The sequence below is a fragment of the Gigantopelta aegis genome, chromosome 3, assembly GCF_016097555.1.
Source record: "Gigantopelta aegis isolate Gae_Host chromosome 3, Gae_host_genome, whole genome shotgun sequence".
Classification (NCBI taxonomy): Eukaryota; Metazoa; Mollusca; class Gastropoda; order Neomphalida; family Peltospiridae; genus Gigantopelta; species Gigantopelta aegis.
The window spans coordinates 62,072,592-62,093,997 of NC_054701.1; the positions used below are offsets into that span (position 1 = coordinate 62,072,592).

Consider the following 21,406-nt stretch of genomic DNA (forward strand, 5'->3'; position numbering starts at 1 on the left):
ACATGTCATGGTGAGTTTAGTGATTTAAACTTGTAGATCAAGGTCAGTTTTAAGCTCATTGTTACTAACTTTAATTGTACAGGTTTTAGGTTTTCAATTCAAGTTCATAGATATCATGTACAAAATGTATGATGTGGGGGACACATAATATGTGTGTATATACATGTGTGTGTGTGTGTGTGTATATATATAGATAGATATATATATTGGAGGTTATTTTGTTAAAATATTTGTATAACCTCACAACAATACTATTATATGTTCAAAATATATTATTGTTGTGATATTTTATTACTGTAGCTCTACACACTGTATTTAATTTTAACCATTTTCATATTTTCTACTAATATATTGTATGTCAAAATTTCAATCTTTTATTAATTCATATACTAGTAGTAGTGCTTTTGTTTGATCCCAGCCAGTTCACCACGACTTGTATACCAAAGACTGTGGTATGTGCTATCCTGTCTGGGGGATGGTGCATATAAAAGATCCCTTGCTACTAATAAAAAAAGCACGTTTCCTCTCTGAGACTTTATGTCAAAATTTACCAAATGTTTGACATCCACTAGCCGATGATTAATAAATCAGTGTGCTCTAGTGGAGTTGTTAAACAAACAAACTAACTTTTTTTGATAGCCAATAATGTCTGGGAGGAGAGGAAGGGGGTGTTGGGATTTCTATAAGCGTTCATTACATTTGTTTATACAGCCTTTGTTTGTTTTATTTTTTCCTTTTAACCTGCTTTTCAATATATGGTAGAAAAATTTAATGAACTTAGTGATTAAATTAAGACTGATCCCATCCTCAGGGCTCACATTTAATGGCAGCCATGTGGTAAATTGCCGCAGTGCCCTAGTCATATGCCCCAATGCCCTAAAAATTATTTTGCATGTTACTAATTGGCTATTCATACTCGAACACGATCAGTCTAAGTCAAATGGCCTTGCCCTGTAATTTGCCAAATTAGAGGTCTGCTTGTGAAACTAATATACAGCTAATTAGATTATGTACAGTAAAGCAGATATTAATACATGTACACATAAGGCTGGCTCTGTGTGCATTTTTTGTCCTCTACCGGTCCAAGCAGAGGGGACTATAGGTTTAATCTCCATTCTTCTGTTTGTCTGTCGATGTCCCATATATAGTTTTCCAGATATTTTTTCCGCAATGCTTCAAGATACCGAGCTGAAATTTGTTTTATAGCGTTATCATGTACTGTTGCAGATCAAGTTTGACTTTCATGGTGATTTACTCATTTCTCACAGAGAACCTTGGGCCCAGTTGGATCGAAACATGTATTGCTTTAACAGTACTCTCAGAATGCTTGTTATATTTATTCAGATCGTGCTTTTTACTTATTTATGTTTTTTCTTTTCTTCTCTTTTTTCTAGGAACATGCTTTTGAGTCTAGTCAGAAATACAAGGAAGGAAAATACATCATAGAACTCGCTCATATGATAAAAGACAACGGATGGGAATGAAATTTGTGGCAGGTTTTCTGATGCCTCTTGCCTGCTCTGTGACAATTCCACTACTTCTTCTAGTTCCATAATAATGCCAGATTGAATCCAACAGTGCCTGACAACCCCAGCATGTTTGACGTGTTTGGAAACTTGACGTATGATCAGTACTGAATCGCTGATGGTTGGAAGGTTAACTATTCTATATTTCCATGATTCTTGATATAGTCTGACTATATCATGTTCACTTCATTGCATTTTGGGGTTTTGGGGGGGGGGGGGTGTTTTGGAGGTACGAAGTTAAGTATTTATATAATTGCCAAAAAAAGTAATAAGGTGGGTGGATTCAAAACTTTGAGGCATCAAAATCTCAACAATATTGTGTCAGTCAGAACTGACTTTGTGGTAATTAAAACATGACTGTACCAACAACAATAGGAAGATCAGGATTTCAAAGTTTCAGCAAGCAAATGGATTTATGCTTCTATAATGACTTCTTAGGCAGGCAATTGCAAAACAAAAAAAATTGATATGACTGTCTCAAAGCTGCCAATTTGATGCTGGATCTGAGCAAGCATTGTTTATAATGAAGCATCGTAATTTAATGAGACTTTTTACACCCTAGAACAGTATGGATTTTGACTTCAATTTTGAGATTTTCGTTTGAACAATGCAGGAGGGAAAGAAAATATGCAAAGTTAGGACTGCATAGACTGGTGGTGTTTCAGGTGCTGAGCTCTCTGTGATGCTAACAGAGCAGCTCATAAAGAATGATTTACCATGCAGAAAAAACATCACATAAGTGCAACCAGTGTGTGCTTACAAATTGTGAAACCTATTTCTTCTGTGTTATTTATTAACATTGTCAAAAACAGAATTAAAAGTTCAAGGAAAATGTGGATCCACTGGTGTGATATTTTAACAAAAACTAACAAGGCAGCCGATTTTCCAGCCACACTGATCTGAACACACAAACATATGCAGGTAGTGATTGTTAGTATCGTTTGATGATTTTGAAATCTTAGTTCAGGACTGCAGTGCAAAACAAATGATCCCATCCTTTGATAATGAACTACAAATAAGAGGTGAGGTACTTTGCAGAACAGTTTGTATGAAAAAGATGTCTGCAATGAGCTGTTGACGCATCTTTGTGTTAAGATATTCTACAACATACATGTATGTTTGACATTTCTGACTGCAAAAGGTGAAACAAATATGACAGTTAGTTTTCTTGTCACAAGCTTCATTTGAAGACAAAAAATGACTCCAAAACTATATGATATGATATATCATCATCTGTTGCCCACAAAGCTGTGTACAAACTTATATCAGGGTGCAATACAGTTGTCTTTCAGGCATGAAATCCTGATGTTGAAATGCTGTCCGATAGGCATACAGGATAAACCATATTCCAATGTCCGGTGTGGAATACATCTAAATGTAGTTCCAGCAACAACCACCATCTCTGTTTCTCATACAACATGAATGATTAATGACTTCAGATGACTTGATTGAAGTTCAATGATTTTGATGACCATCATTGTTGACGAGCTCCTTAATAAACCCCAAAAGGTCTTGATTTTGAAGAGTCCATACAAAATGAATCACATTTTCTTTCTTTTTTTCAAGAGCCTACTAGCCAAGGAATTTGAGAATATCATCTTTCGAAGACCTTTCATGATGGTAAGGAGATGTGTAAATGGTTTCATTAGTGTTTAAAGGACAGAAAAGAATTATGTTGCCTTTGGGGACCTTGGTAAAAAGATCATCAGGCTATCTCTTGGGAGACTTGCTTGCCAACAAGGATTTCTAGAACTGAAATCACTGTAGGATGGTCTCTGAAGGGTTTCTAGAATCTACTAACCCACTAAGTCCTACTATTGGCTTTTACGCTTGGACCAGCAAGTTTTACTTTTTATTCTAATGCTATTGATATATGGGTGTGAACATTACAACATCAACAACCCAGTGGCTAGGTAATAATTTGTATGAAATTTGGGAATTCCTCACAGTAAGATAATGAGGGATTGTTTTTGTCTTTCTAATTTTTGTCTTCAGTTTTGTGGAAGATGGAATTTTTCTATAGTGCTACAATACTCTTGACTTATAGACCATATTGACTTAAAATAGCTTTTTCTCTTTTTTTTTTTTTTTCTCTCACACTCTTTGTTTTTAATTGACTCTCCAGACCTTATGTGATAAACAATTTGTTAAAGACAGTCATTGAAATCTGTGTCACCAGACATGTAATACAGAACTGGAAGATCTTGATTCGTTGAGGTATCAAGACTGAAGATGTTCCACTGAACCCTGAGGTCTCGGCAACACGACTACAGTCTGCTCCATTATTATCTTGTGAGCTACAAGGTCCAAAAATGTGGAACACAGAATTTCGGCACAGTGCTATTTTTTATAGACATGTGATGTGCAGACACTTCAATATTACATCACTGCATCCAGAAGACAGATGCCTGGTCAGGTTCCATTTCTCAGCTGTGATTTTCATCCCATACTCTTCACATCGGCAATATAGCGATGGTTTCACAAGTTTATGTTAACAGACAAATGTTAAGAAGATCTTGAGTTGACTTCCATAGAGTATTGTGTGTTGTACATGTATATCATCAAGTGTAAATAATGTGTTGGTCAATATAATATTTTGATCTGTTGCATCAAGTGTATGTATTTTTATCATCTCTTTTTGTTTTAACTTTAGTACTAAGTCATAATTAATAACTATTTTCACCCCTAAAATAATATGATACATAAATGATGTATGGATTACTGCTTTTAAGCCATCAGAATATCATATTTATCCTTCTAACTTTAAAATTAAAAATTAAATAAATTCTAAGATGGCTTTTAGAACTAAACTGTGGGTCTTCAAAATGATCCTGTGTCTTCAAAATAATGATGTGACCCAATCTTAATGCTATTAGAAACTAAAAATCCGGATCTATACTTATTGAAAGATTTTGTTAGCTTAGTAAGATTTGATAATTTGCTCCACTGTGATTACAGTAGTTTACCATTTTAAAAATCGCCCCTCATGTGCAGGTGGCGAATTTAGAATGATTCCATGCTTCTGAGACTCCCAAATTTTGGGTCTGAAGTATAAGATTATATAAGACAGAAACTCAAAATATCTATATTAAATCATGTTTATAATTCTGGCGAAATCCTAAAACAAAAATCCCTAAATTCAATGTCTGGTGTATTTGTAGTGTTATCTTTAGGGGTCAAATAGTAATCTTTAAAGAGACAAAAGCTAATACACATTTATTTTAGGTGGTGTGTTTTTAAAACATGTTAACCATACTCCTTTTTTTTTCTCTCCGTTTTTTTTTTCTTTCGGTTCTACTCTTTATTAAAGTATCTGTGATTATGGTTTGATTTTTGTGATAACATATCAGTTTTTAGAAACAATTGTGTTAAATGTTTTTCATTACATATTTCATATTTTCTCAGATAATGAATGAATCCCTTTCTTCTACAGTATAGCTTTCTATACATATCTTCATTCTCTGGGTGTTTTTTCTTTATGTGTTCTCCTATTATTTTTGATCTGACAAATATAGAAAAACAAACAGTCCAATTGCTTCCTAAGACTCCTCAGTGGTTATTTCACCTTTTTGCCATCTGTTTTGTTTTTTGGGGTTTTTTGGTATCCGATAAAACCTAACTTTATTTTGAAAACATTATAAGAATTTTTTTATTTGGAGATCATGTAGCAGAATAACTAATGTAAATTCTTGGAATTGTTTTTGGGTATGGACAATTCATGCATGGCATTGTTCTATAATTTACTTAAATGTATTTGCTATCTTTTAATAAAAAATAAGCCTTAATTTTATTATATTTTTTGGCAAACAAAAATTGCAAATTGGCTACAGATTTTTAAAATTAAATTCACTAAGTGACTAATAATTTTGTTGGTCCATCTTCAACCCTCTACTGATTTGACTAATGGATTTTAATTTCTGAAGGCCAACCTATCTTTTTATGTCCCTGCAATTAAAGATTCATTTGATGTGTTTGCCAAAATCAATTAACTCTTTAAAAATAATTTGTTACATTACTTCAGCTTTTTAAACTTTATATTCAAGAAATTTATATTATTTCAATTTTTTATATATTCATTAAAGATCAAACACAAAGTAAAGCACCCTTGAATGCTTTATCAGCAAGTCCATACTGCACTACTTTTAACTTAGATTAATTAAAAGGCAGCTTCTGCAACCTTGCATCGGTGGCCTTTGTAGTGTAGTAATAACTAATATCCTTGACCCTTATTTTTATTTTTCATATTAATATCTTGTAAGGAAAATTGTTTCAGAAGTTTATCTTTGGTTGTACCTGATCAGTAATTTGTTTTAAAATCAGTCGTTAAAATACACATGTAGATGCTAGTGCCCAACATTTTTGTTATTTCACAAATGCATATATCCTCAATTTTTTGTTTTTATACAACCAAATGAACATAATTAAATTTCAATTTTTATTAAGTTATTTTTATTTTGCATACAATTAGAGTTGCTAAAAATCTGTAAACCTAACATTGTGACACTAAAGTATTTGAAAAACGTTTGTGTTCCTCCTGCATATATTAAACTTCTGTGATTAATTTTTTTCCGTCAAGTTTTTAAAATGCTTTAGGGTGACCCAGTCACTGTCAAGAGAAAGTATATCTAGATTGGCAATTTTGATTCAAATGGCCATGTATTGTCAGTGAGGTACCAAAACACTATTCCTTGAAAAATCATCTGTAGAAATTGTTCAGTGTAATTGAAATTGTTCTCAAATATATGACAGATTCCTATTATTAACATTACAGATTTTAATTATGGTGATCTTGGTTGCTAATTAACAAATTCACGTCAGCATCTGTCCATCCATCCACTGTGTTTTGAAGCACTGTGTTAAAACTATATTTCTGCAAAGCATGTCAGTTAGCTTCTTCTTTTTTTCTTTTTTTTCTCTGATTGTGTATATGTAGCCATCATTTGCATTTTATCACAGACATTCTCATCACTTCATTTTTGTGCGACATTGGATGTGACTGATTGCTTCATGTAGTAATATACATGTACTCTGTGTTTGAATGTTGTGTGTGTCACAATATTATGTTTAATTTTTTACTTTGTTAAAAAAAAAAATCATTCCTAATTTTGTTTAGTTAATGAAGAACATTACAAGATTTGCTTTTGATTATTATGTGGAATTTATTTTTTCACTTTAATGGTAATTGGTTGAAGCCAAAATGATGTGGGTTTACGGTATAGGGGTGTACTGGAGTTTTTCCCGCATTACATCTTATTTTGTAAAATGTTGACAGTTTACAGTGTGGACAAGGACACCCCTAAACGCTGCTTATGCATTCATGCATCTGTATATAATGTGTTTTGTTGGTTACAGGCTAGTTTTGGGTGTATGTATTTTGATGTTAGCTGCATGTTTTGGGATTACAGTATTTAACATAGAACATTATATTTTATACAGTTGTTTTGTAATCACCGATATTCTAATTGATACATGTAGTTGTTGGATGTTTTTTGGCTGAATTATAAACTTTAATTATGTACTTTAAATAGTTTACCCCACAGAAAAAGAAATCATTTGTGCAACATTGCCTCATACCAAATACAATATATATTTATATATATATAGTTTTGAGTAGAGCACAGTTTTGACTTGTAGCATAGAAAAGGATAAAACATATCACTATTGTAATTTTAAAATAGGTTTTTGAAGTGTGGCTTCATTGGTTTATTGGCATAGACAAACCATAAATTGTGTTACACACTGAAAGTCATGCTTCATATAAATGTTTTAAAAGAACATCATTTATTTTAACCTTTTCTAAATGTAAATGCATAGAAATGCTATATTTTTAATGCATATTTAGTAGCTAGTGATTGTTTTGCATGGTGCAATTAAGTTGTACACATTTAAGATGTATGTTTTGTATTTTACAGGCTGTGTTACCTAAATCATGTAGTGCTGTGTTATTTAAGTTAATTTAATTTATTGCTTTGCAAGATTTTTTGATTGGCTGCATTATACATCAAAACATGGCATTGCTGGTCCTTTATTGAAGAAAAATGATCAAAACGTGCACAAAAATAAAGGAGAAATTGTTTTTAATTCATTTAACTAGGCAGGTTTAATTTAATGTGACAGCATTCAAACTGAATTAATTAATTGATTTGAATTAAAATATTCTTTGAACTGTCAGTCAAGATGTTTTTTTTAAATAAAATTTAAAATATGACATGACATTTTTGAGAATGGAACATATCAGGCTAAATTTATCATAACTTTGTTTCAGTTTTAGTCAGGTTTTGATGTGTAATGTACAATATCCTTTTCATATAATCGGAGTAGAAACGATTTTCGTATATATTAATGATCAAAACGTTTTTTAATGTGCAATTGTGGCTTTACATTCCATCATATATAATCTATTTTATTCATGGGATAACATCCAACTCATTAGGACTTGACATGAACCATCATATTAGGGATCAGGCAGGAAAACTGGTTTAAGATGGCATTGACGGCTATTTGTCGCTGCATGCATTATAAAGTTCTTATACTGATCCTGGTCGGGCTGCTGGTGCTCTCTTGCACTTGCCAGTGCGGTCGGTCCCTCCTCTCACCCACCCCAATGTCTTTCCTGTTCTGGACAGAGGAGCCGGCATGGGCCGACACCTGCGCCCATGACAGGCGTGCGCTACAACAGCTTGCTCTGACTGCACGTTAAGCCTTATGACTTGAACTGACCTGAGTTTTATCACCAGAAATAACATATGGACAATTGGTCATTGGAGTCTGTGATCGAAAACAAAAATCTTCTGAAAGACTAGAACACCGGAGCGCATATTGATGCTTCTGTATTCTCGATTAGGTACTGGGGTAATCAGTCTAACTCCTCTGACCCTAGGCAAAGGCAGTAGTGGCGACGAGGGATGTCTGACTGGCTGCCCCAGGGTATGCCGCAATTTGGCTTTTACACAATGTACAACAGCCATCGAAATGTCTGTCTCCATTCAAATGCATCATTTGTTATGAGACCAGTCGTCGTTCATTTCGGTTCAGATCTCAATACTCACACATCAGTTTGGGCTACCAGTGATTCGAGTTGAAATGTTAATACGCATTTAGTCGTCGTCTCTCTCTCTCTCTTCCCCCCCCCCCCCCCCCCAATATAGTTAGATGTGTTTCGCGTTTTGATCATTGATGTATATGGTCCGTTTCCTACATGCTTGATCAATTTTATCTGTGATGCCAAATGTTGCTTTGGGTTGCATTGGAAGTTTTCCATTTAAAAGCTAGACTCCCATAGTATTCTTGTTTTAATGGTTTTATTACTAAAATCGATGTATTTGGTGTGGAGATATATTGCATACTAAAATGTGATTGCACACTATACATATGTAAATGATATTTGCTTCTTTCTTTTCCATCGTCAGAATATTACTTTAAATCATAAACATTACTACCATCTCCGCATCAACATACTTAAAAGATTGCATGTACTCAAATGACGTATGCTAATATCAACCAGTACACTGCTCTATATGCATCAGGTAACACTCGATAATTCCTGCCCTGCGTGCGTTGGCAAGCCCGTAGGAACCGAATGGCATGCATCCCGTTACCCTCACCCACCCACCCCCACCCCCAATTTGAGCACAAAAATGTACGGGGTTTTTTGCATATATATATATATATATATATATATATATATATATATATATATATATATATATATATATATATATATAATGATATTAAAATCTTTTAAAATTGTCCCCCCCCCCCCCCCCCCCACACACACACACACTTCCTTCCACCAGAGATTGTGCCCCAACTCCAGATTTCGTTCCTACGAGCATGACAGGTCGAGGTAACACCCAGTAGTCACTTGGCAGACTAAGTTGAGTAAGCAGTTTCTTTTACAAAATCTTAATGGGTAATTAATCTGTGCTGTTTTGGAACGGTTCCATTATAAATAGCGAGTATTCCTCGAGGTCATTTCAGATAAGTCACGTAAGGGTTTAACAACTGTTATCACTGAATTAAATTAAGAGTAACCTAGGTGTCTACGTTCTTGCCTTTTAGTCGTATATTCGTCGTTTTAGTGTTCCTTTTTTTCACCCTTCTTATTATATAAATGAGTGAATGTTTTCATATTGAACAGTTGTGATGCCAAGCGTTATGTAATGCCATTATTTTATTTAGATGTATTTAAATGTCAGAATTGTAACAGCTAGTTTGATGGACACGTTTTCGTTGAGACAAAGCTTATAGTGGGTGATGTTGTTGTTTTTCATTGGTTTTGGGAATTTTCAGTGTGTGTATATTTGTAGAACTGGTTGCAGACTAAACACTGAGGCTAACGTTTGAGTGTTGTCAATATTTTGAATGGATTGTGACTGTTTGCCCTCATTTAGACTTTACTGGTGTGGGTGGGTGGGGGGGGGGGCTCGCATTAAATTAACAGATTTTTATTTCTGGGGTTGAAGTGTCCCTTACTAAGACAGTATTGTAATTTTCAACCAATGGAACGCTTAGCCTTCATTGGTATGTGTTTATTCAGTCTTGCAAACAATCGTATTGGTTCCCTCTTTTTATTTTTACTAAAAGGCCGATCATAAAATGTAATAACAATGAACACATTTATATTCATGGGTATTTTGGCGGCCTATGTGTGTCTTACGCCGTAAAGATTGGAAATGTCTCTGTGCGTGTCTCTCTCTCTCTCTCTCTCTCTCTCTCTCTCTCTCTCTCTCTCTCTCTCTCTCTCTCTCTCTCTCTCTCTCTCTCTCTCTCTCTCTCTCTGTGTCGGTATCTGTAACTCCTTCCTCAATTATGTCCCGTGTCTACGTTATACTTACACACAATGTAACAGACATTTAATGACCAAGTAGTACCAATAAACATCCACACCAATCATGCTTATGTCACCATCGCCTGGATTCCCTTTAATAATCTTAGAATGATTGATTTTATGAGCCTGCCGTTAAATTACTTGCGTGCTTTCTCCGACTACATGTCACCCAGTCGCGGGCAATGGCTACATTGCTCATTGTAATGTTCGTGACATTTTGATTCCCATCAGTAAAATAAGATTTTTTTTTTGATTTTTTTTTTGCAATCCAAAATAAATACATGCAGAAGATTTGCAAACTAATTAGTCCCATGCGTTTGCTGTGTATGTCTGTGGTTGTGTGTGCGTGTGCGTGTGTATGTGTGTGTGTGTGTGTTGATATGGTGTGCGTGGTTGATGAATATTGATCATACTATTCGCTGTGAATATCCATAACTCACGATGTTCTGCCATGTCATGTATTCACTTATTCGTCCAGTTTTTAATATTTTGTCATCCAGCATTTCTCATGTAATCATTAATTTATACCTGACGTACGCTTCGGCTGCAGTACAATAAAACTGAATGTCATTGTTTTCTCCTTCGTTTGCTGTTATTTTGTTTTTTTGGTGTGGTAGTTCTACTCAATATATAATGTTAACTGAATGGGTTTGAATCTTTGTAGTCAAATCTCAGATGATTATTGTGATATTAGGTGGCAAACACTGTAAATGACGCTTGAAAGGAGCTTGTCTCAAACAATGCCCCACGGCTGGTATATCAAAGGCCGTGGTAGGTGATGCCCTGTATGTGGCAAAGTGCATTTTATAAAAAGATCTCTTGCTGCTAATGGAAAAATGTAGGTTTTCTCTGAAAACATCGAGTCAAAATTACCAAATGTTTGACGTGTTATAGCCGATGATTAATAAATCGGTGTTGTCAAGTGGTGTTAAATGAAAACATTAATATGAAAGGAGAAAATACTGAAGTTTTCATATTCGATATTTGTTTGTCTGCATTGCTTTTGGGAGAGGATATCACGTACCATGGTTCTTGGTCTTCGTTGATTTATGAATAAGTCAATAATAATTATGCAATATAGTTTATTTTCGTTTTATATCTAGTTACAGCGCGGGTATTATGGGTATGTTGCCTAGCTGATTACCTTTTATAAATAATGTCCGCTATTTCGGGTTTAAACGTACAGTTTCTTGCTGAGTATTAACTTCTGAACATGCATGTCCAGTGTCTTCATCTTGTGGTTGTCCTAATGTCTAAAGACCGCTAAAATTTGGCATGAGTCGGCATTTTAGCTTCTTTTTTTCTTCTTTTTTGGGGGGGTGGGGGGAGGGGCTTTGATATGCGTTGTCTCTTCCCCACCCCATCTCGTACGCTTATGCTGACGTGTCAAACATTCCTTTCCGTTAGCTGTTGGAATGAATGAATGGATGGATGGATGGATGTAGTGTTTGGAATCGATTGGATCATCGCTTATAATTGGTTTGCAGGAACCGATCAACTTTTGATTACAAAATTGGTTGGAATAATGTGAATAAAAAAGAAAGTTTTGAAAGAAAGAAAGAAATGTTTTATTTAACGACGCACTCAACACATTTTATTTACGGTTTTATGGCGTCAGACATATGGTTAAGGACCACACAGATCTTGAGAGGAAACCCGCTGTCGCCAATACATGGGCTACTCTTTCCGATTAGCAGCAAGGGATCTTTTATTTGCGCTTCCCACAGGCAGGATAGCACAAACCATGGCCTTTGTTGAATCAGTTATGGATCACTGGTCGGTGCAAGTGGTTTACACCTACCCATTGAGCCTTTTGAGCACTCACTCAGGGTTTGGAGTCGGTATCTGGATTAAAAATCCCATGCCTCGACTGGGATCCGAACCCAGTACCTACCAGCCTGTAGACCGATGGCCTAACCACGACGCCACCGAGGCCGGTAAGAAAGTTTTGAATTAAAAGTAACATGCAACCATTGTGTTCACCGGGGATAGACCCCACAAATCGCTAATTTTATCTTAATAACTACATGTATTTGATATATTTCTTGAACACAACATTTACCAGCCAACATATTGTAAGCCATTATGTAAGCCTGGGGAACTATTACAGTTAACGTTTTCCGTGCGGGAAATCGATTAGTGATTTTTGTGATCGACCATCAAATCGATCAATTTTCGTTTGTATTCGGTCAGTGGGACATCACTAATTCTCAGCATGAAAAAAAGATATCGGTTACTGGGTGTCAAACAAAGGTATACGACGATCAATTTCAGTACAAAAATTACTAAATTATCAAAACACTAAACAGCTGTGAAGATTCGCATTGTAAAAGAGCCAATGTCGTACGTCAACAACATACCAAAAATAAAACCTTCAAAAAGGTACAAATAAATGCTATGGTCAAACCATGGCAACCAGTGTACATAGAACTGTGTTCAACAAACTAATAATGCGCCGAACTATCAACACAAAACAATAGCTGAAAGCATCATAAGAGATTTCTGCTTATAGAACTCAAAAAAAAGAAGAAAAAAAAAAAAAAAAAAGATAACAGATAAGAATGCAATGTGGTAATGTATTCGTTATTCTCGGGAAAACTTTTGAGAATGTTGCCACCCATGCACGATGATGAGGAATATTCAGCGCACGCAGCAGGCGTCGCTGTTGGAATTTCTTTATAATATTCCATTCCAGTTGGCTTGTACACTTCACCAATTCATTCTTTGATTGCCGACCTCGTGCGAAACTGAAATTTCTTTTTATTATTAGGTAAACAAACTAGCGTTGAAAGAACGCACACTAAAATTTCAAATGAACTGTTTGTTTTATTTAACGACGCCACTAGAGCACATTGATTTGTTATGTTATCATCGGCTATTGGACGTCAAACATATGGTCATTCTGACACTGTTTTTAGAGGAAAGCCGCTGTCGCCACATAGGCTACTCTTTTTACGACAGGCAGCAAGGGAGCTTTTATTTGCGCTTCCCACAGGCAGGATAGCACAAACCATGGCCTTTGTTGAACCAGTTATGGATCACTGGTCGGTGTAAGTGGTTTACACCTACCCATTGAGCCTTGCGGAGCACTCACTCAGGGTTTGGAGTCGGTATCTGGATTTAAAATCCCATACCTTGACTGGGATCCGAACCCAGTACCTACCAGCCTGTAGACCGATGGCCTAACCACGACGCCACCGAGGCCGGTCTGCTGAATTGACTGAGAAATGACGATTAGGTTTGAAAAGGAAGGAAGGAAATGTTTTATTGAACGACGCACTCAACACATTTCATTTACGGTTATATGGTTAAGGAAGGAAATGGTTTATTTAACGACGCACTCAACACATTTTATTTACGGTCATGGCGTCGGAGTTATATGGTTAAGGACCACACAGATATTGAGAGAGGAAACCCGCTTTCGCCACTTCATGGGCTACTCTTTTTGATTAGCAGCAAGGGATCTTTTATATGCACCACCCCACAGACAGGATAGCACATACCACGGCCTTTGTTACATTAGTTGTGGAGCACTGGCAGGACCGAGACCGACCGCACATCAAGCGAACGCTTTATCACTGGGCTACGTCCCGCCCCTAGGTTTAAACAGAAGGAGGACTGGGCGAGTCGACTACTTGCCAACAAGAGTCGGCGGTGAAGTATAAATCTAGCTTAGCCGGTCCAAGTCGCAGACCCTAGTTTATAGTGTAGTAGAGTTGTGACATATAGTGGTAAAATAGTGCAAACTGTGATACTAACATGCATGTAGTTAGGCCACCATGTGTAGAGTAAAACTTGATATAGGACCAACCTGGCAGTGACCCCTCTATTAGCCACGTGACGTCACAATTCAAAATGGCCGCCAATTAATTATTTCTTACTCTTTTTGTATCACATTTAAAAGTGCAAGCTATAAAATATTACCTTCAGTGACAATATAATTACTGTTTATGTGTTGCTGTTATATATTAATCATTATTTTTGAAAATATATGAATATACTGTTCAAAAAAAGAAATGCTTCACAAATATCCTGCATTAGTTCAGTGGCCAAGGGACACATATGAATGAAACTTGGCCACTGTATCATTGTGGGGTCAATTTAAAATCAGGACATAAAAAAAAATTAATATCTTCCCTGGTGGCCGCTATTTTGAATTTCAAAATGGCCGCCATGAACTACGATTTATATTGAAATCTTATTCTAAGGCGCATAAAAAAAACTCATTATATCAACACCTATACTCATGTTTCAAGGAACAATGGATCTAATCTAAATGGTGCATATAAAAAGAGTAATATATGTGTTCACCATATTCACCAAAAAGTATGTATATACTGAACAACAAAATAATCGCATCTAATTACAAATTCCTTGTAATATAATCCTCACCGTGTTAATGATCATATGATACTAATTAAATCAAACTCTTTTTTTTATTCTGATAAAGTACCGGGAAATCACAACAACAAAAAAGTTCTTCTATTTCACACCACGACCTAAAAAAATACAATTCATTATCACTTTCATCACAAAAAAATGGGGATGATCATTTAAACATTTGGACGTATTTCTTGTGTGTACGGAGAGCCAATGAGAATAGCTGGAATGTTTCCATTGACTAATCGGGGCGGGACGTTGCCCAGTGGTAAAGCGTTCGCTTGATCGCGGTTGGTCTGGGACCCCCATCAGTGGGCCCATTGGGCTATTTCTCGCTCCAGCCAGTGCACCACGACTGGTATATCAAAGGCAGTGGTATGCGTTATCCTGTCTGTGGGATGATGCATATAAAAGATCCCTTGCTGCTAATCGAAAAGAGTAGCCCATGAAGTGGCGACAGCGGGTTTCCTCTCTCAATATTTGTGTGGTCCTTAACCATATGTCCGACGCCATATAACCGTAAATAAAATGAGTTGAGTGCGTCGTTAAATAAAACATTTCCATTGACTAATCATACACAAACATCAATACAGTTATCATTAAAGGGACACACCGTAGTTACGGCTAGTTGTTAACCATTACGGCGTTGTTTTTCGCTATTAAACCCATTTTTTCACAAATAAAATTGCACTTTACTTACATTTTATTATTTAGAATACACATTTCCATTCACCTGAAGTGCTTTTTGGTAATCCTGATTTTGTAAAACCACGAAATGCATTTTTTACATTTCTTAACAAGACGCGTGCACTCGAGAAAAAACCGTTAAGCAAGCGAGGTCCAATCTATTTTTAGAGGGAATCTTCCTGTGTAAACGTCACAGACGTTGGTATACCACGTGACCGTTATCATTTTGGTTCGGTTTGTTTTCTCGTGCACGGTTCGCGCAATCAACATCCGATTTGTTGTCGTGTGCTTGTTGTTTATTTGTGAGATATTTCTTCACAGTTCGTGAACATTTTCAGTAACAATAAAGTTCAGACAAGTAAGTGTCTCAATACAAAACGTTACAAACCCTTAAAACCAATAATTTTGCTAAGTTTTACGATATCTGGAGAGGGAATACAACCAGGACAGAACAGTTGGAACATGTCCAGGAGAGGTGAAAGGAACGCACCCCAAGTCTGTGGAAATTTGTCGTGACGTAGGCATTGTTATGCTTCGAGCGACATCTACTGGTGACATCAGAATACTAACTTTCAAAATTATTTCAAGCAATTGGGACATGGTGATTCCCATGGTATTTATCGATATAAAACCTGCTTTTTCACTCCATTTGATAAAAACGTGATCTAAGTGTGTTACAGGTTTGTAGATTAACCAAATTATAATTTATTTTCGCTGGATGGAACTAGGGTGTGCGGCTTTAAGTCAAGAAACGTGGATGAGTATATGAACATGGGGTATATTATCCACCCTCACCAAAATACGAATGTCTTTTGTATTGTGAGATTATGAGTGTAACGTGTTTTCTTCTGCAAACTTTAAGCGAGGCAGCTGTGATTGGATGAAGCACGCATAGTCGTACGGTCTCCCGTTTTTTTGTAGGCAGGCAGGCTGGGTTTTGCCCGAAATTAAACAAAAATGCCCGAATCTGGATAACAACAATTATTTATATTAGCAGCTATATAGGGTTGCAAACGAATCACTACGCATTTTTATATAGATTACAACTAATTTTGAGGGTAGAGTAATGGAAATATATGGTAAAACAGGTCTCAGGTTAGCATATTTTTTCCGAAAATTTATATCATGTTTGCCCGAATTTGAGGTTTTGCGCCAGCACTAGGTGGACAGTTCCCCCCTCCAAACACCCACATACACACACCCACATACACACACACACGCACACACACACACACACACACACACACACACACACCCTGTCCCATACGCTTACGTAAGCACGTGGAAATGGACACTAAGTTTGGTTCATTTACAAAACTTGTAACAGATTTGAATTCAGTAAAGTAAGAGCGTGACATTAAAACGGGGATTTCGTGCTGGGGTGTCGTTAAGCATTCATTCATTCATCAAAACTTCAGTAAAGTAAGAGCGTGACATTAAAACGGGGATTTCGTGCTGGGGTGTCGTTAAGCATTCATTCATTCATCAAAACTGGGAAATACCCTTCAAAAGTAAAATAGAGAACATCTCCATAATCGTTACTTCTTAGAAGTACGTGCCTTTTTAGAATTACACAAATGCATTCTCGGCACACCAGGATTACTAGAAACACTTTGGATGTATGGAAATTGATAATCTAAACAATAAAATGCAAGTAATATCTGATTTCAATTCTTAAAGACGACTGTAACAGTTTTAAAAATTATGTCTTAGTGTTTAAAAACTAGGATCTGTCACTTTAATAACGGAAGATTAACCACATAGATAATGTCGTGACATAATTATCACTTTAATTACCTCGCCAGTGGATGATGACTCAATAAGTCGCCCTTCATTTTGTCAATCGGATGTGGCTGCATCTTTTATTTAAACGACTAATCAACAAATTGTATTCGCTTGGCAAAATTGGTTCTGTACAATATTTCATTTCCCGGGCCCGAATCCGAATGTAATTTCAAAAGCTTTAACTCATTAATACGATGCATTTAATGTTCCAAAAGTGGCTACTGAAATTATATGTTTCATTGGGCATGCAATTTTGTGTTTAGCGTGGATTTGCCCGAACGCCGGTTTTCATCCCAGTGGTAAAGTCGTTATCGATAGGTTGTGTTGACATGCAACTGTCCTGGGCGTCGTGAACCAGCCATTCATTAATATAAATGTTCATGTCGGGCTGCTGGGGTACAGTAATTCACCACCGAGTTGACAGATTTCATTTATAACATCCACCAAGGGTAACTTACAGGGTTTTTTTTTTTGGGGGGGGGGTGTTTACACAATTTTTAAAGTCACACTTTCACACATTATACTGATATATATATATATATATATATATATATATATATATATATATATATATACACACATGTATATATATATATAGCTTGTGAAAATATTCATTGCTGTTCACGTAATACATGTACTTTGTTGAAGCATAATTATTTGGTCACACACACACACACACACACACACACACACACACACACACACACACACACACACACACACCTCCTTCCCTTCTCCACCACCATCAATACTTATAGAAATCATAACTATATCCATACGATAATACTGAAAAGTTCGATAATTATACAATAACACGCACTATTGTAGTTATGTATTATTTTTTCTTCTTCTTTTTTGTAAATTTTGGGTGCTTTTTTTGGTGTGTTGTTGGTTGGGGGTTTTTTTTTTTTGGGGGGGGGGGGGTTTTTCTTTCTTCTTCTTCTTCTTCTTCTTAAAAGGACTGTCCGTAGTTTGCTGGTACTGTAAACATCCTTTTTGATGACTAAAATTAAATATATATTTTCTTGTTTACAAATTGGACACAGATACCGATATCCTACACAAGAAAATGTATTTAGAAGGTTGGTCTGTTTAACGATACCACTAGAGCACATTGATTTATTAATTTATTAATCATCGGCTATTGGATTTGGTAATTTCGACATGTAGTCTTAGAGGAAACCCGTCGCTACATTTTGTTTCATTAGCAGCAAGGGATATTTTATATGCACCATCCTACAGACAGGATAGCACATACCACGGCCTTTGATATACCAGTCGCGGTGCACTGGCTGGAACGAAAAATAGCCTAATGGGACCCACCGACGGGGATCGATCTCAAACCGACAGCGCATCCAGCGAGCTCTTTACCACTGGGCTACGTCCCGCCCCAAAATGTAAAATTAATATGTAATTTTAGACGCCAAAAAGTCTCTGTTAGTCGGAATCATAATACAATACAGAGTATTATTTATGAAAATTTAAATTTGGTTCAGCAAATAAAAGCAGAGGTTGAACTAGATTATATCTTGTTTTTGTCCCCAAAAGTAAAATATGATTTCTATGGCAAGGATTTTTGTCTAATATTAGAAGAACACTAGTTAATATTAAATATTTAAAAGACAATATATGTATATTTATACATTATTTACCAGCTTTTGCTGTGGGCTTATTTTGACCATTTCAATGAGTCTGAGAGTGCTGAAGGTGCCTGCATCCATTTCCTTACTATTCGTATTACCGGTGAGATATTGAAAATAGGCGGCAATTCTTAAAATGCTGTGGGGCAATTACAATCTAATTAAAATTAGCTCTACTATTACATGTGGATCTAATACCAGCCAGTTGGAGCTCATGTCCACCAATCAAAACCTTACTTGCAGAATCCTGCCAGTGATTTAAAAATAATTTGAAAACATTCCGAATTATTCTGAGGGTATACGACATGTTTCATGTGAATTACGAATGCCTTATTTAGACCAGTAGAACTAATTTTAATTGGATTGCTAACAACACTGCGTAGTCCCCAATGTCCAGGTAACATTTCGTCTGTAAATAATAATTTAAATACTAACGTTATTTGGGAGCATACAAATTCTAAAAATATCAGGCGAGTCTATTTTAGTGGCCGCAGTACAGCGAACCATACCAATACGTACGGGGTGGATTATCAGTCTTCAATTTTACATTAAAAATTATTTATTTATTTATAAAAAAAAAACTAACTAAATCAGTTTTCAGTTTTACATTACAAATTATTTATTTTATAAAATAAAACATGTTTTAAGGCATTCGTAATTCACACGAAACATGTCGTATACCCTCAGGATAATTCAGAATGTTTTCAAATTATTTTTAAATCACTGGCAGGATTCTGCAAGTAAGGTTTTGATTGGTGGACATGACCTCCAACTGGCTGGTGTTAGATCCACATGTAATAGTGGAGCTAATTTTAATTAGATTGGGGCAATTACTGAATAAAATAATAAAAAATAATTACTGAACATAATTCCTCCTTACTTTTCCTTACTCGTGAACCCTAATAGTGCCCGTTACGTAACTCTCGGGAAGTATTAACTGAATGTCGTCGCGTGTTCTGGAGGGCGTGCGAAAGAAAGAAATGTTTTATTTAACGACGCACTCAACACATTTTATTTACGGTTATATGGCGTCAGACATATGGTTAAGGACCACACAGATTTTGAGAGGAAACCCGCTGTCGCCACTACATGGGCTACTCTTCCGATTGGCAGCAAGGGATCTTTTATTTGCGCTTCCCACAGGCAGGATAGCACAAACCATGGCCTTTGTTGAACCAGTCATGGATCACTGGTCGGTGCAAGTGGTTTACACCTACCCATTGAGCCTTTTTGAGCACTCACTCAGGGTTTGGAGTCGGTATCTGGATTAAAAATCCCATGCTTCGACTGGGATCCGAACCCAGTACCTACCAGCCTGTAGACCGATGGCCTGCCACGACGCCACCGAGGCCGGTCTCTCGCATTAATTCATACCAATCAAATTTGTACGCACATTCTAATTTATCGTATTGCATGTTGTTGTTGGGGGGGGGGGGGGGGGGGGGGGTGGGTTTTTTGGGGGTTGGGGTGTTACGTCGTCATAATTTTTTAACATGTAATTTTGATTTGTTGTTTTTTGTGTTTTTTGTGGGGGGGGTGTTTTGGGGGGGGTTGGGTGTTACATCGTCATTATTTTTTAACATGTAATTTTGATTTGTTTTTTAATTTAATTTAATTTAAAGTATTTTATTTATTTATTTATTTATTTATTTATTTATTTATTAGGTATTGTTTTATTCAGGACAACATCAGTTTATACAATCAATGGTGTACTCGTCAATCCTTTAAAAAACAAAAAAACATAAATAAATAAAAATAATAACAATAATAAAAATAAAAACCACTTGGTCTTTTTTATGTTCTGCTCAATAATATTCTATAGACCCATTATGACAATTCCAGTCTGAAATCGAGACGACAGGATAGATCTATTTTCGGCGGTTCTTTCTATAGCTCATGTCACGCTGTTATTTGTTTTGGTAACCATGCCTCTCAGAAGTGCCATTTCCCCATAGCCAACCGTTCCCTGTATGTGGTACAAACCGGGTGGCAATCGATCGGTACACGGAGTTATGTTATCGATAGCTGGAGTTGTGTCATTGCACGGTGAACAAGCGGCGTATTACACAAACGTGATCGGTCGTTTCTAATTTTACATTAATTATATACCTGTTTACCTGTCGTCTACGTGCCGCATGCATCCATTTTAACATGATTTTCTTGCTTGTATCCAATTGAGATACAAACACGCTGGCATGGGCACACATATTAGCTATGAGGCGGATCGGGGGGTGGGGTGGGCTTGTCAGGGGTCAGAGGCCCCCCTAAATTTTGCGATAGTTATAATTTTATTATATATTAATGAAGGAGGGCGATCACCCTCAAACCCCCCCCCCCTCCCCCCCCCAAAGTTCCCTTGGCATTCCGCGTCACTGTCCAGGAAAGTATGTTAGTGCTTAATTGTTAATGGTTAGTGAGGGAGAAGTCATTGTAGTGGCTTACAATTTCCCTTTTGAGCTGTTAAAAATGCACTCTAGATGAGAGCCGGTACCGGGATGCGAACCCACAAAAAAAATTAAGCAACTTAAGGATTTTTGTTCCATAAATAGTCTTTCCAA

At 36.3% G+C, this 21,406-nt stretch overlaps 1 protein-coding gene across 1 annotated transcript in view; it reads left to right on the forward strand.

Annotated features, from left to right (window-relative positions):
- LOC121368388 (protein yippee-like 2) overlaps window positions 1-8,904 on the forward strand; it is a 30,695-nt gene extending 21,791 nt beyond the window's left edge. The window contains exon 5 of the mRNA XM_041493085.1: window positions 1,395-8,904. Coding sequence (XP_041349019.1) covers window positions 1,395-1,484 — 90 coding nt within the window. The 3' untranslated portion in view covers window positions 1,485-8,904. The remainder of the gene's footprint in view (window positions 1-1,394) is intronic.
- The last annotated feature ends 12,502 nt before the right edge of the window (window positions 8,905-21,406 follow it).